At 37.2% G+C, this 17614-nt stretch overlaps 1 protein-coding gene across 6 annotated transcripts in view; it reads left to right on the forward strand.

Moving 5' to 3' along the window:
• The window catches only part of tead3b (TEA domain family member 3 b), a 55158-nt gene extending 37700 nt beyond the window's left edge, over positions 1-17458 (forward strand). For 2 of the 6 annotated variants that reach the window (XM_052141624.1, XM_052141625.1), the window contains exons 6-14: positions 3341-3352; positions 5600-5731; positions 6259-6302; positions 6386-6444; positions 7917-8080; positions 9319-9492; positions 12560-12703; positions 12823-12975; positions 14192-17458. In XM_052141624.1, the coding sequence (XP_051997584.1) occupies positions 3341-3352; positions 5600-5731; positions 6259-6302; positions 6386-6444; positions 7917-8080; positions 9319-9492; positions 12560-12703; positions 12823-12975; positions 14192-14305 (996 nt within the window). In that variant the 3' untranslated portion in view covers positions 14306-17458. The remainder of the gene's footprint in view (positions 1-3340; positions 3353-5599; positions 5732-6258; positions 6303-6385; positions 6445-7916; positions 8081-9318; positions 9493-12559; positions 12704-12822; positions 12976-14191) is intronic. The other 4 variants (XM_052141626.1, XM_052141627.1, XM_052141628.1 and 1 more) reach the window with 3 other exon arrangements.
• The last annotated feature ends 156 nt before the right edge of the window (positions 17459-17614 follow it).

Below are 17614 nucleotides of genomic sequence, written 5' to 3' on the forward strand. Positions count from 1 at the left end.
AAATGCGGACACATCTTAGCAGATGCTTCCACAAAGTACTTTTTCGCTCTTGTCTTGGTAAATTGGCCGCAGATATCGTAAAATGCATCTGCCGGATGCTTGCAGCCTCTTGATGCCATCTCAAAAAAATGCAGATAGCTATCCACTAAGGCCCCTGTATTTATATTACTGGAATGATCTAGAAAGTTCTAGAAGTTATTCCAAGTTTTCTCAGCATCTATCTGGAATGTTTGAATCACTGTCCTGGTCACAAAAGCAAAGTTTGTGGGGAATAATAGCCATTTTCTATACTTGTGAGGCTTAAGGAATTAGGAAATAACACTTACTACTACAGGAACCAAAAAAATAATAATTTGTTACACTGTGTTAAGCACAAAACACGTCAGCCAAAGGAGAATGTTTCCTAAAAAAATCATCTTAAGGGAAGTTCGCCTGGGAACAGCAGGAGGCCTTAAAGGTTTTGGAGTCTACCAAACAAAATATTATGTGCACTTGAGGTAAATGAGATTTAATAGTAGTTACATTCACAATTTTTTATCCTTTGATGGGATAACCCGGTCATTTATTACATTCAGGTAGTCAGTTGACTTAATTGTATTGCCGCATAATGTTGCTGAGCCTAGACCTGACTAATTGAAGCAACCCCAGATCATAACTCTACCTCAAGAGGCTTGTACAGTGGGCACCATGTATTTTTATTTTTTGTGGCTTCTTCTGGACTCTGTTTAGTCCCAATCCTGTTAGATCTCATTGCATTGTGCATGTGGAAATGCTCTTACTTTCACTATTAAACATAGCTGTGAGTTCTACTGTCGATGTTTTCTTTTTTTACAATGTGACTTCAAGTGTTTTAGTGATTCACGATAATTCACCATTTTTTCTTCTGCGAAGCTAATGGTTCACCACTATCCTTCATGTTTTAATAATGCGTTGGACAGGGCACCTGGGTAGCTCAGTGAGTATTGACACTGACTATCACCCCAGGAGTCGCAAGTTCAAAGTGACTGAGTGACTCCAGTCAGGTCTCCTAAGCAACCAAATTGGCCCGGTTGCAAGGGTGGGTAGAGTCAAGTTGTGGTAACCTCCTCGTGCTCGCTATAATAGATGTGGTTCTCGCTCTCGGTGGAGCGCATGGTGAGTTGTGCGTGGATGCCGCGTGAATAGCGTGAAGCCTGCACAGGTGCTACATCTCCGCGATAACGAGCTCAACAAGCCACGTGATAAGATGCGTGGATTGACGGTCTCAGACGCGGAGGCAACTGACATTCGTCCTCCACCCAGATTGAGGTGAGTCAATTGGGCATTTCAAATTGGGGAGAAAAGGGTGCAGGTCATGCTTGATGCAGGTCAATACTTTGCCCTTTCTGAAACATAGTAACATCTTTTCCACAACCACGAGATCCGTCTTCTGACCTGGTTGTTTAAGAAACGAGATGCTAAACACTGCATCAGTTAGGGTTAAAAAAGTGTTGCAAGCTGAAACCTATTAATCACTGGAATAATGATCCATCATAGGTTCTTGAGTATCTGCTTATTTAAATCCAAATGGCAAATTATTTTTGGCGTGCGTGCGTGTGTGTACACCGCCTTTGGAAAAAATTAAGAGACCACTAAAAAATTATCAGTTTCTAAATGACAATATTTTGATTTGGGAGAAACGTCGTCTGTACTCCATAGAATAAAACAACAATGTTAATTTTACCTGCATACCTAAAAATTGTAAATCCAGATAAACTGATAATTTTGCAATGGTCTCTTAATTTTTTCCATATGTATGAACTGTTCAACTGGCACTCGATCAAGAATACCACCTGGCTAGTGGCTCCCAGCTAATTTGAGTTTGAGACCCCTGCTATAGTGTGTGTGTGTGTGTGTGTGTGTGTGTGTGTGTGTGTGTGTGTGTGTGTGTGTGTGTGTGTGTGTGTGTGTGTGTGTATGTGTATGTATGTGTGTGTGTGTATATATATATATATATATATATATATATATATATATATATATATATATATATATATTAGTTAGACAAATCATATAGAATGGTGAAATAGCTCAAAGAAACTTCTACTGCAGTCAGTGCCATTGTCTTACAGAAGACGGATGATGTGAGCTCCATATCGTCTTCTCCTATTGGCTGTCACTGCCAAAAGTCGCTTCTTTTTGTATTAACTTAAATTTCTGAAGTCGCTGGACATGGCCACATAGTTCCCAGAACTCGCTGTTGCTAGAACTCGCCAGCACTCATTGAAAATGATTGTGATCGGGTCGCTTTTTCACTGGAAGTTGCTGCATCTGTGAATGGGCCTTTTGTTTTAATTCAAATCAATCGACGTGACAGAAAAGTGCCCAAAGTTGTTGAAACATCCATACGCATATAACAGTTTAATGATGGCAATCAATATCTACTCAAAATTGTTGCATTCTACATTTTAAGAATATTTTCTTAAATTTATGACATTTATTTTAATTTTCTGTAACATTTATTTTTGGATTTTGGAACTGGTAAGAAGTAGAGATGCCACTTGGACACGAATCGTTTTAAAACAGCCAAATATAATCCAATTAAAAAGCCTGGACAATATATCAGTATATCACTACTGAGACTTTTTGTTTTTACCATTTAATTGTGTATAAAGTGATTTTAAATCTAGATTTAAAAGTGCAAATTTGGGAAAAATATTGGATTATTTTAGTCAAACATACTTTCTGGACAAACATTTACAATAATGGCCAGCCATCACATTCTTTCTGAAAAGTAGGATGCATAGAGGAAGAATCATTAATATTCATGAAGACATACCTGATTGGACGAATAAGTGCTACCTGATTGGTCTGAGAAACAATAACCCAAGCCTAACTAACCATGTAACACTTTCCTCATTAATATAAAGTCTGCCTTTGCCATCCCTCCTTTCAGAAATCCAGGTGAAACGTTTAACCTTGTTGCATTTTAAATGGTAGTGTATTGCGCCCCCTGCCGGTGTATACTTTGAGTACAAGACACTGCTTAAAATGCACTCTAGAATGTGCACATGATTTTCATAAACCTATTAGCCTATTACTCTACTTTTGGGTACATCATTAAACACTGCAGAGTACTTGTTTATATGACTATGGCAATTTTTGCCCAAAAAGACCAAAATAATTTTACTTTTAAAAACGTTTCCACACTTAAGTACCACCTTAAGGCCTGAACACAGTTCAATAATATGCTCATATACAGTATTATAGAATTTTACAGACTAGAATTGTTTTACATACATCCAAAAAACATGTATGTCAGTTATAAGATATTATGCAGTTCACTATATTGCACTAATGGTCTCTCTTTCTTTTGATTCAGGCCATGAACTTGGTAAGTGTGGATTTGTATTATGCAACTTTTTGTTTACAGTTTATTTTCGCTTTGCTTTGCTTGGCTGTCCTGCAAAGGTTCAGCTTTTTTTTTTTTGCCAGCACTTCCATTATAAATCCCTCTTTTTCTTGCCCTGCGGTGTGCATAAATTGCTTATAATTCTTATGTCAATAATATGCCAGGGTGTGTTGGTCTCGGAGGAGGTCCGATGGATGTTACATACTCTGTGAATACTCTGTGAAAACTGGAATGTCATTTTTAATATTTCTGGGGTGTTTTTTATGTGGGTAATGTCAAATTCTTTAAGAAGGAACTTGGAAATGTTTTCATTAAATGTCTGGCCTGCTCGGCTGGTGTACTTAAAGATAAATTGGACATTTTGGATGTTTTTGGATGAAGATAAAAGGTTTTTGTTAGAATGTCTGTGTCCTGTATTAGGAATTGGTGATTATAGGTTTATGATTATTTAAACATATTTTATTAGTATAAAATTATAACTACGGCTGTCGATTTATAGTGTTAATTCAGTGCAATAAATTATATAAAAAATGTGCAATTAATCGTGTCCCCGGACCATAATAAGGAATATTCCTACTACCTGCTTGAAGTGCCATCTGTTTTCAGCAGGGGGCAGTAAGCGAAACGGCAGCTGAAAAGGCAACGTGCAGTTGTACAGACACTAGCGACAGGACAAGATGAGAATGTATTCTTGCGTTCAAACACAGCTGGATGGAGCACAGTTTTGAATGTTTGCATCTCAAGATGTCTTTTTTTTTAGTTTCAAATGACTTTTATTGTAACCGAAACCTAAAACTGCGGTTTATGATGTGACACAACCAAAGGGAGATGCTCCAAAAGCGTCTGTCTGATGCATCTTTGAAAAGCCCTCATTATGAATCTATTTTGGACAGATTGACGAATGCAATCATAAAAATGGATTGCTGTGGACTGTAGGCCATTGTTAGGCTTCTGTTCAATTGTGTAAATCTTAAAATTATAATTTGAGTGTAGAAGGCAATATACTGTTTATTTGTATACATTAACATTTTCATAACAAAATTCCATCACATTTAAATCTTTAACAAAATGTTGTTTTTGTTTTATTTAATTTAACTAAACAGCACATCAATCTGATTGATTTTATGAAATTTGAATGCGTAAATCTTAAAAATAGTCAGTTTTTTTTATTTTTTTTTATTTATGGAAAGACTTTTTGTGTCGTCTTATCAATGCTTTACTCGTCTGCCACAATAATGTAATTCATTCTAATTATCTGAATTACTTATAATTATTTGAATGTTTGAAAACATTCTATTTTGAATCATTGTTATTTAAGGGCGTTTATATGTGTGATTAATTGTAATTAATTGGCATATCATGTAATTTGATTACAATTTTGAATTGATTGACAGCCCTAATTATGAACATACATGATTGTATATATTTTCAAACTTTTGACTATTCAATATACTACATCTGGATATTTATGTATTTACGTATTTGTTCTGAATTGTCTTCGGTTTCGTTTCCTTTTTCAATCAGAGGAAACATCATTTCAGACAAACCGCTTTTGTAGCTCAAGTAGATTCCAAATGTTTATTCAAGAAATCATTAATCACTAATCATTCATGATTTATTTATTTTTGTATCATTTTCATTTATATGCACTGACGTTATACATTGTAATAAACCACAACATTGACATATACTGTAAATGCCAAATGTGACTAATGTTATCATGGTTGAGTGATGGTACAAATTGTTGAAGCGAACAGTTTGAACCGATTCACGGGCATTAATCAAATTGGACTCTTACGCTGTTTTTGCTACTGAGGTTTACTATTATTGAGATGTTCGCTATTAAATCATTGGTATCAGTTGGATTCTTTTGCTGCTTTGGCTTTTTCCTTTTTTCATGAAAATGGAATACCAGAGATGCGTGCATGGCACATTTTCCAATTTAGTTTCAAGAGCTTGTTTTTGCTTAACATCAAACAAAATAATCACTGCATATCAGAATGACTACATAATTCTCTTCGATCCACTGGATGCTCTCTGATTTCCTTTTTTAAAAGCATTTTCACTTCCTCTGCTTGGATCTTTTGCTTCATCATAACCAGTCGGCTGCTTTGCATTATTAGAACAGTCTGCGCTCTGTCATTAACACTATTTGTTGCTTTGCTTTGTCTGTGTACTGTATGTGATTCTGGAATATTCTTCTCACCTGTGTCTCCCCCCTCTCCTCAGGATCAAGCGTCCAAAGACAAGGCTCTCCAGAACATGGCGGCGCTCTCCTCGGCTCAGATCGTGTCTCCCCGTCTCATGAAGACTCCGCCTCTTCCACCTCTGCCGCAGTCCCCTTACCCCCCTAGTGCACGGGTGAGATTTCCACACAGTCAGATCCCATCTAACATATAATCTAGGAACAAACGCAACATTTAGAGCAGAATTCGCAGTTATTTTAGTGGGGTGCTTGAGCTTCAAATGTGTGTGCTTCTGTATCACTGCATGTTAATATCAAACACACTTAGGAAGATCTGTGAAGTGCTGCTTGTATATGTATCCGCTTTTTTAAATCTTCTGATCGGATGGTTATTTCCTTTTAAAGCCGCTCATAACCGACAAAGTTTAAACTCTTGTTGTAACGCAGCGGTTGATTGACAGGTGAGGGATGGTGCTTCACTGCTGTCTGGGATGCATCAGGATGGATTAGGGTTACACCTCAAATGCAATGTGGTCACATGCTTTTTGACCACTTCGTTTATGGTTTTTGTGATCCGATCACAAAACGTTTTAAACCCCGTTTAGACCTGGATGTGATCAGATCACCTGAAACACCTTAATACCAGGTGTAAAGTAGGTCATAGATGTCATTTAACTGTTTCATTCCCTCCTCTGTTTTTCAGTTCTGGCCGACCCCCATTCCAGGTCAACCTGGACCCTCTCAGGAGTGAGTAACTTTTTACTTAACATTTTTTTTTAAAGCGTGACAGGGTTACAGTTGTTTCTAACAAATCCTGAACACTTTTGCAGCATCAAGCCATTTGCCCCTTACCAAAACCTGTCGGGACCTGTTCAGCCCCCTTTATCATGTAAGTATCCTACAGTAAAGATCAGTGCGGAATGACATACTACTTTTATACAATGTATACTGTACTAGAGGTCTTCACGGGTCCACCATAGGACTCGTCCGGGTCCATATTTTAAACGGTCAGTCGGGTCCCAATCTTGTACTACGGTTGCCGGGTTTGTTTTACATCTGCAGTGATGCAATAACTTTACTAATTGACGATTGGCTCTTTTATTTAGAAGGCGGGACTTAATCCGCCATATCGGTGTTTGACAGATGACGTAAACAGAAGTGCATTATTTGCGTCGCCGCAATTTTTGAGATATTGTGGTTGGAGTTTGTTCGCTTTGTATATCTGAAATCTATGGTCAGACACGTCTCGGAGAGAACAGATTACAGCAAATTAGGGATGCTAATGTCAGCGGCCGTGGCACTGAACGAGCAATTGTTATAATAGTTCAAATAGGGAAACAGTGGAAGTTATTATATTATGCGAGATACAAAAAAGCTGCAAAGTCGCGTTTGTCATTCGCCACCGTGACCGCAATTGGACTTTTGAAGCTGAAATAATGAGTGGATTATACAAGCTCTTTCAATCAGCAAGAGAGGAACAACATGGATGTTATTATACCAACTTTTTTGGCAAGGAGGATGGATTGTATGTCACAGTCCGGTACAGGAGCGATGGATACTAACGTTACATTAGGTAAGACACAAAGTTTTACTTTCACAACTTGTAAATTAACTTGTTAATAGAAATTAGTTGTGGGACCTGTGCTGATCGGGTTCAGTCAGGTCTGTGCGTCCCGTCCGGGTCCAGATTTCAAATAATAGACTAGCCCGAGTTGGTTCCGGGTAGTACATTTACGGCATTTCTCGGTTCTGCACGGGTCCGGGTCAAGATTTCAAATAATAGATGGGTCTGGGGTCTGTTCCGGATAGCACATTTCCGGGTCTCTTTAGGTTCGGGCACACATTTTTGGACCCATGAAGACCTCTATACTGCACACAGAATTTAGGCTTTTGCTCAACTTGCACTTTTGTCCAGTCATTACACTGAAAACGGAAGTATTATCAACATCTCCTTGATGATGCAAGAAATTGGGTTAGTGTTAGCTATTATTACAATAATAATGAAATAAATATTTATTTCCAATGTGGCCATCCCTCAAGCAATGTGACAATAATTTAGCATGACAATCATTTCATATAGCGTACTGTTTAACATACTATTTTTTAATAGGTGAACCCTTGAAAAGGTTAGTACAGAATCAGCTTTGGAGATTTATTACAAAATGTAAACTATGTAAACATCATATATTGTTTTTTAAGTTGCTTTTACTTTTATTTTAACCCAATTTCACCATCAAAATAGCCATAGACGCTAGCAAGTTGTTAAAAAAACAAACAAACATAATAAAATAGATGGCTGTACATACTGTGCAATCTCTACTTTCTTCCCCATTTCTTCTATTTCCTCGGATGTCTCACTAGCGCCCCCTTGTGTTCGTCCTCATCCAGCATATGAGCCTCTGGCGCCTCCCCTCCCCCCGGCTGCCACCGCAGTGCCCGTGTGGCAGGATCGCACCATTGCCTCCTCCAAACTGCGTCTTCTGGAGTACTCTGCCTTCATGGAGGTCCCACAAGATCAGGAATCTGTGAGTACAGACTAGAGACCGACTGATTTGTGTTGTTTTTAATGGTCAACGGAAATGAGTACTGGAGAAGCGTCACCTGCAACGCAAAAGCGAATTTGGAATTGTTGCTGACACAATACTGTTAATGATGTAACATCCAATCTCCTCTGCAAGCAAGCAACCTTGTGTGACAAAACTAGAACGGTCCTATTCGAATCATTGTAGATTGACTACAATGCAAGTGAGTGACAATTTGGAGACATTACACACTATAGACATGGAAATTTAAAATCGAAAGTGGAGTGCAACAGTCTGGTTCCGGAATACAAAATTACATAAATATTTTCCATATGGGAATTTATTACTAATGATAACTTTGAAACCTTTAAAGGTTGTTAATCGAGGATATGTGCTTCTGTTGAAGCCATCAGTCTGTGTTATTTCAACTTCGTATATTTTCTTTTTAAATTGTGTTTAATAGCGGTGAAGAACTGATAATTCCTGGTGTAGAACTACTGTACACTACCCATGATCCTGAGAGGGAAAACCCACCAATCAGAGAATCGAGGCCAACAAACCGCTCTAAAAAAGCTCTGCAGCTACCGCCAAGGCGATCTCCCTACACTCTCAATCTACTTATATATTTGTATAGATCTGAATATTTTGCAATATACTTCAAAATTATTGATTCTCTATTTATAATGAGCAACTTTTAAATCAATAATTTTATGTTTTTCCATCGTTTTTTATTTGATTGTCATCCGCAAAGCTTCTTGGGATAGTAGTTAATGTCCTCATTAAAGAAGTTAAGTACACAATCTTGTACCTCTTTGTATTTTTTCTCACCAATTTGGAATACCCAATTCCCAATGCTCTCCAAGTCCTCGTGGTAGCCTAGTGACTCGCCTCAATCTGGGTGGTGGAGGATGAATCTCAGTTGCCTCCACGTCTGACACAGTAAATTCACACATCACATGGCTTGTTGAGCACGTTACCGCGGAGACATAGCGCATATGAAGTCTTCACGCTGTCCTCCGCGGCATCCACGCACAACTCACCACGCGCCCCACCGAGAGCGAGAACCACATTATAGCGACCACGAGGTGGTTACCCCATGTGACTCTGCCCTCCCTAGCAACCGGGCCAATTTGGTTGCTTAGGAGACCTGGCTGGAGTCACCTTAAATTTGTACAAAGTAAAAACTGCTATTAAATGAAATTAACTTTTAATAACAATATCGCAAACATTTTCTTTTACAGTACAGCAAGCATCTGTTTGTTCATATTGGCCAGACGAACCCGTCCTACAGCGATCCGCTCCTGGAGGCTGTGGACATCAGACAGATTTACGACAAGTTTCCTGAGAAGAAGGGAGGACTCAAGGATCTGTATGAGAAAGGCCCTCAAAACTCTTTCTTCCTGGTCAAGTTCTGGGTGCGTGCGTCTACATCAGAGAGATATATATATATACACACATACAATGTCAGCCACAACATTAATACCACCTGCCTAATATTGTGTTGGTCCCCTCGTGCCGCCAAAACTGCGCCAACAAGCATCCCAGAATAGCATTCAGACATGTTATTCTTCTCAACACAATTGTACAGAGCGGTTATCGGAGTTACTGTAGACTTTGTCAGTTTGAACCAGTCTGGCCATTCTCTGTTGACCTCTCTCATCAACAAGGCGTTTTCATCCACAGAACTGTCGCTCACGGGATGTTTTTTTTGTTTTGGGCACCATTCAGAGTAAATTCTAGAGACTGTTGTGTGTGAAAATCCCAGAAATACTCAAACCAGCCCTGTCTGGCACCAACAATCATCCATGCAATTATCTAATCAGCCAATCGTGTGGCAGCAGTGCATAAAATAATGCAGATATGGGTCAGCAGCTTTAGTTAATGTTCACATCAACCATCAGAATGGGGAAAAAAAATTATCTCAGTAATTTGGTCCGTGGCATGACAAATATCCACAGTAAAATGAGTCCTATATCGACATAACCTGAAAGGCTGCTCAGCAAGGAAGAAGCTACTGCTTCAAAACCACCATTAAAAAAAAGCCAGACTACAATTTGCAAGTGCACATGGGGAAATATTCTCTGTCTGATAGAACAAAAATGTTACTGTTTGGCCATAATGACCATCTGGTACACCACTTGTATGACATGCAAAGTTATTTATTTTGTACTTTTTTAATTAGCATTAGTCGTAAGTCTGAAAAAGTGTACAAAAAAGCAAAACAAAGTTATTATTAATTATTTAAATTATTTAAAAAGAATGTTTGTTCCTTCATTTCATGGCATTGGTGTTATCAATGTTAAAACCTTTTTTTATGTTTTAACCTTTTCTTAAAATACAAAAAGTTATGGAAATTAGTGTTTAAGGTCAAAGTTCAGAGGCTGCTTAAATATGCATACAGTTATTTTCCCCAGCATGTTAAAAAGTTATTAATTCACATTTGAACTAATATTTTCACACAAACGTATTTGATGTTGTACTCCATTGAACCTTCAAAATGTGGTGGTGCAACATAGTGTTGACTTGCTTCAATCGTGAAACAAAATTAAATAATAATAGTAATAAATAAAAGAAAGAACAACTATTGAGTTGTCCTTTTAGGAATTAAAACTGTCAACCGGTTATTAAATGTTTACCCTCAGCGTTTATAGGCAAAAACTGAACTGAATGAAACATTTTAATATTTTGTACGTTGGAAAGTTACAATTTTTTGAGAATGACCCATTTGCAATTTGGGTCAGTTCCTCACATGAATCTGTTGAGCGACTTTAGAAAACATGAAACGCAGCACATGAGTCATTTGGACTTTTGTTTACAGACCCAGTTATTCACTTTTGTAGGAAAGCGAAGTGCGTTTTAAGGGAGCACACTACAGAGATTGCTGAGAATATGTAGTTAAAGATGCTCACTGAGACATGTTGTACTTGTAATAAGTGGTGTTTTATAAAAATAAATGAACTGAATGAATATTTTTATTTCAAATTAACAAATAAAAATTGGTTTTAATGACATCTCAAGCATAGTCCTTGAAATCAAATTAAAATCAGCTTGAAAAGTCCTTGAAAGTTTTTTTATTGGAAATGTTCACCCGATTTTAGGGTTCCCCCACCTCCAAAAATCCCAATTTAACACCTGATTATAACAGAGCTAAGACTCGACCACCATCACTGTTTATGGAGTAATTCATGATTATTTATGTCAAATGTTGTAAAAAGAACACGTGAAGACAATGACAATGATCATCTATTGATCAATGTGATCTACTGTTGGTTAATGACCGCTCATTCAGTATTTTTTTAGCCCATTTGACAACATTTGCTCATATTGATTCTATCACTGTAAATGATTGTAAGTATATGTTTTTTGTTTCTATTGTTTGTTTGTGTGAGCTGAAAGCAGAGACATTTAAAAAAATTAGTGTCCTGGTGTATTTTGGGCCTGTTTATAGTTAAAAGTCTGTGTTTATGGATTCATCTTTTGTGGTTGCACTAGAGCACAGAAAACACGCAGCCCAATTTTTATAATGTGTTTGAACTCGCAGAATGCGCATGCACCTGTGATTATTTGCACAAATTAGTGGATCCACAAGGTGGCTATACTTTCATTTGAGCCATTGCTGTCATGAAGAAACGCTAGATGATGTAATCACCAGTAAATAACTGGAGACGAAGGTAAAAACAACAACAGTTGTAGCGCGCATGCTACGATTGTTTCCCCTTTTCTCCCCATTTGGAATGCCCAATTTCCACTACTAGGGTAGGTCCTCGTGTTGGTGCGGTTACTCGCCTCAATCCGGGTGAGACCGTCAATCCACGCATGTTATCACGTGGCTCATTGTGCATGACACTGTGGAGGCTCATGCTGCATGACACTGCGGAGGCTCATGCTACTCTCCGCAATCCATGCACAACTCTCCACACGCCCCCATTGAGAGCGAGAACCACAAATGCGACCACGAGGAGGTTACCCTTGTGATTCTACCCTCCCTTCCAACTGGGCCAATTTGGGTGCTTAGAAGTCACTCAGCACGCCCCGGATTTGAACTCTCGACTCCAGGGTTGGAGGTCATCGTCAATACTCGCTGAGCTACCCAGGCCCCAAATGCAGTATACTTTGACAGGCTCGTGTTCGACTGTATGCAGACGCTTAGCGTTTGCTTCAAAATCGAAGTATACTTTGGGCTTAAGGAAAGACTAAAACCTCGTTATCGGCCAACTTATTTATCAATATCGGTGAAAATCCACTATCGGTCATCCTCTAGTCTGCACTAACAAATTTAAAACCTCAGTTTTTAGTTTTCTAACGTCATTGTTTTCCAAAGCTTACGGTTAAGGAGAGCTTTTTCGAAAAATGGCGTACACGCAGGCAAATGAAAGCGTTTGACTCCTTGTTAAACCCAATTAATTTTTAAGCACAACGTTCAATAGTTGGTTGTAGCATCTCTAAGCAACCGTACTGAGATTATTTCTGTCTCTCTCTCAGGCGGATCTTAATAACGGCGGCATTCAGGACGGACCTGGCTCCTTCTATGGAGTCAGCAGCCAATATAGCAGCTCAGAGAACATGACCATCACCGTCTCCACCAAAGTCTGCTCCTTCGGCAAGCAGGTGGTCGAAAAAGTGGAGGTGAGTGTTTTCTCCGACGGTTCATCTTTAAAGCAGAATTTCAAATGCCTCTGAAGTTTCAATGCAGAACTTGTGCTCTCCTTTCAATGGCTAAGCTGGTTTGTTTTTTCGGTTTACAGACTGAGTATGCTCGTGTGGAGGGCGGGAAGTGTTTATATCGCATCCATCGTTCCCCTATGTGTGAATATATGATCAACTTCATCCACAAACTCAAGCACCTGCCTGAGAAATACATGATGAACAGCGTATTAGAAAACTTCACTATCTTACAGGTAAATGTCCATAATTTTGTACTTTAATTAAATAGAATAAATGATAATGACAAATGTTATAAACACTGCAGTCATATCAGTGGCCCAGAAAAATTGGTTTTGTTCTACGACATGGTTTTTACATTCTCATTGTGACCACTATGTTGATCGCACGTGACCAGCCGGAAAATACTCACAAACTTCTCCTCAAATGAACATTGTTCTTTAATTTATAGGAAATATTTGTTCATATTTTACACCAAGATTTGCTCCTACACTAGCTAGCCCCTACTGAGTGCAACCCATAATGCAATTGTTACCAGATTTATTCATCTTGGTTAATGTTAATTTATAAATATGAACTAAAATGTACAAACTAATTGTTGGTTCATGTTATTAATACTAATGCATTAACTGTTAACAAAAACAACCTTATTGTAAAGTATTATAGCATATGCCAAAATATTATATATATATCTATGGTTATTTATATGTTTTTGTAGGCAAAAAGATATACAGAATTTGCTAAATTCATAATTTGCTCATCCTCATGCCATCCCAGATGTGTGTGACTTCCTTTCTTTGGCAGAACAGAAATGATGTTTTTTTAGAAGAATATTTCAGCTCTGTAGGTCCATACAATGTAAGTGAATCTTGATCAAAACTTTGACACCCCAAAAAGCACAAAGGCAGCATTAAAGATCCATACTGCTCCAGTGGTTTAATCCATGACTTCTGTAGCACTATGATAGGTGTGGGTGAGAAACAGACCAATATTTAAGTCCTTTTTTACTATAAATCTCCACTTTCACTTTCACATTTAGCCACTTACTGGTTGGGGCTGGACACATTTGGAGGATTATAGTAAAAAGGACTTAAATATTGTTATTTTTCTCACAACTATCCATTCTGAAGATTTGGATTTAACCACTGGATACATTTTAGGCTGCCTTTATTTGCTTTTTGGAGCTTCAAAAGTTTGGTCACCATTCACTTGCATTGTAAGAGACAGCTGAAATATTCTTCTAAAAATCTTAATTTGTGTTCTGCAGAAGAAATTAAGTCAAATCTTCAAATACACATCTGGGATGTCATGAGGGTGAGTAAATGATTAGGGAATTTTCATTTTCGGGTGAACTATCCCTTTAAAAATTTTAAAGATGGCCAAATGTAAGATTTAATGGAAATGCTGCCTTCAGTAACATGTTTACTTTTGAATCTTTTTAACATATTACAGGTGGTGACCAACAGAGAAACCCAGGAGACTCTACTGTGTATAGCGTTTGTATTTGAAGTGTCGACAAGCGAACACGGGGCACAATATCACGTCTATAAGCTCATTAAGGACTAGCGACTCTACGAGCAGTTCTGTCAGCAGACTTTGACAGATGCTTTGCACAGTCCCTCCGACAAACACATGGAGGAAGATGCCAAAATGTAACAAAAACCAAAAGTTTTGCTTCTGCTCTGATCCCGGTGCAGAGTCTTTGAGAATGTAAAAAAAATAACTAAATATATATATACAGCAAAAACAAAAAAAAACAATGTTGTATCTGTTTTTAAATGCCTTTAAATACAAAATGGGTCAATCTGGCATTTTTTATTTTGGCATTTACGGATTGTTATAACGTCTTTAAACTTTTAGTCTCCATTGAGGGAATGTGAATGTGTTGATGGTGAAGAATGTCTTTTAATTGTGAAAGACAACGTGTGCGGTTTATAACCAGACCGGTACATACAGAACCTTACAGCGGTGTACAAGTGTGAATTTTACTACGTAATGTCCGGGTCATATTTCTCCTCAGAATCGAAACAAAACAATAATTATGATGTTGATGTTTTATATATATATATATATATATATATATATATATACACACTACAGGTTGAAAGTTTTGAAACACTTATTTTTTCATATGTTAGAATAATAGGTAAGTCATCAAAACTATGGAATAGCATTAAGGGAATTATGTTGTGACTAAACAAAATCCAAAATAAATCAAAACTGTGTTATTTTAGCATCTTCAAAGTAGCCCCCCTTTGCCTAGAATTTGCACCCTGGGATGTATTTTAAACCGTATTGAAGGATATATTTTTGTCTACAAAACTAATTTCGAGCATTTAATTGTATGCCATCAGATCAAATGATTTTTAAGATCATGAGAAACATTTCATCAAGTGTTTCAAAACTTTTGACCGGTAGTTTATATGATATTTTCATGATGATTAAGCAAACTTTTGCCACATAATTCTTATTACCATAATGCAAAAATCATGTTTTCGTTACTGAAATACAGTAAAAACCTTTCTGGACAAATTTATTATAATAATTTCGATGAATCACCAGCATCAGTATAACGAGTAACACCATGATGTATACGTACTTGACCATGTGTTATATACCACTATATTTCACATTATGGTAATGAGTCTTTCTTTATGCAAAATATGATTTCTTCGTTTTGTTTAGATGGTTTGGTGAACTATGATACGGCCATTTTTTTAATTTATTTTTTTATACAGTTTTTACGAGATTCACCACTTTTACAAAAGAGGACCAGGTTTAGCGGAAGAGTTGTTAATTTGTTAACGAAGGACAGATCTACTGAATACATTCTGCAGTTAATTCTCAGTTTAGAAATAATGTATTTGAACAACAGAACAAGTGTCAAACCATTTTGTTGGTACGAAGAATTTTGATAGGTTGACCCAAATGCGGAGTGCCTGCTTTTCAAAGGACGCTAAGTTGATTGATACTCTGAAGTGCCTTTTGACTACCTCTTGACTTCGAACACTAGGGACGGGTAACATGAACAATTTCTTTAAACTACAACATAAAGTATTTAACTCGGCTGTTCGGCGAAGCTTTCGCAAGATGCAATAAATAAGGAAAGATCAAATGTAAAGGTGGACATGTTCAGTTGTCATTCTGATACAAAGAAAATATGCTTCACAATTGATGCCCATGAATACGAGATTCTATACGTTTTTTTGCCTTTTGAAATGGAGGATGTTGCATTTTTGTCATATTGCACCAGAGTGCTTTAAATCCTCTAACAGAATGTTTGCATTTACTTATTGATTCCCCCTCTCACTTCCACAACTGTCCAGTACTGTGCATCATGCTTTCATATATTTCTCATAAACCATCTTTTATTTCATTTTTATTCCCGGTGTTAAAGTCTAAAAGGGAACGTCAATAATTTCACCTTTCTCTTAGGTGTGTGTTGTTGTTTGTATGGTTTGGTACTCTTTGATTCTTCTTATTTGTGTTCTTTGGATGTAAATTTGGGGTCAAAATTCAGTCTTCACCATGCACCACATGTTCGGTGTGGTTATGCCTGATTTTTTTTGCATTAACGTCAAATGCCATTTTAAGAAGTGCTGAACTTAGAGAGGATTGTTACTACTGAACATGTAACGTTTATTTTCCCCATAGTGAATTAAAAACTTGAATTTTGCCAATATTCAGATCAGATTCTACGTTTTCCTGCGTGACGTCTTTGATGGCGTCATGCAGTGTTTTTTATTTTGCAATCCCTTGCAATGTAAAGGCTGCACGGTTTGTGTCAAAATGTTTATGGGATGGTTCGCTAGACATGAGATGGTGCTCGCTGATACAGTTTTTTTGTCCAAACATCAATTCATAGTTTAGGTAAGAGTTCTGAAGGTACTGCTAAATCCGGAGTACACATTTAAAGCAGAAATGTTATGTATATGGGTACATTTTTGTTGTAACTTCAATGACGACAGTTTCCTCAATTGTATTTTTACTTACAGGCTCTTGTTTTTCCCTTTTATAATTATTATTATAATTATTAATTTTATGTTTGCTCTTTGACTTTCGATGGATGCCGTATGCATACGTTGAAAATTGTGTGTTACTTTTGTTATTTTATGCCATAATCTAAGTGGTATTGGCAAAAGCTTTCCCCTGTTTTTTAACAGTTCATTGTGGCCTTGGTTACTGATTGTGCATTGCAGTTATGTATTGAATATCTTTGATGTTAGGGGTTTGTACAATATAATCAAAACTATGTATAGCAATACCAATAAAATGGCATGGGTCTCCTTGGACCATATTTCTTGAAATATATTTACAATTTTGTAAATAAAGTGACTGTCTGGGTTTTCTGTAAGAAATCTAAATATAAATCTGTTCAAACTGATATCAAACATGATGTTTTTAGACCCGAGTGGACAAGCCAAAGGTGACTCAAAGAAGGGAAGATGATTCAAATGGCTAGAAAATTGAAGATTTTAGTAAAAAAAAAAAAAAAAGAAAGCTTAGGAGAGGCGGAATTAATATATAGGCTTCTCCGATGCCTTTATTATTACTAGGGCAACTGACTAAACATTTTAATTGAATTAACTGTGTGTGTGTGTGTGTGTGTGTAATATTGGCTGACAAAGTATTTGTTGTATCAACTGCCATTTTCGAGCCGTGTTCCCTCAAAAATGTCCTAGGCTATGGGTTTTTATAATGGCAGTTATAAATTGAAGAGTAAAATAAAGCATTTATTTAAAATTACTTGAAAAGACATCGTGGTTTTGTTTCAGAAGATAAAATGCACACAGTTGTACCTCAAACGTTAATTTTGAAGCTACTATGTTTATTACAAATTCATGTCACTAGCATAATGCTAATTTAGGACTACAA

The sequence above is a fragment of the Xyrauchen texanus genome, chromosome 13, assembly GCF_025860055.1.
Source record: "Xyrauchen texanus isolate HMW12.3.18 chromosome 13, RBS_HiC_50CHRs, whole genome shotgun sequence".
In the NCBI taxonomy this organism is placed as follows: Eukaryota; Metazoa; Chordata; class Actinopteri; order Cypriniformes; family Catostomidae; genus Xyrauchen; species Xyrauchen texanus.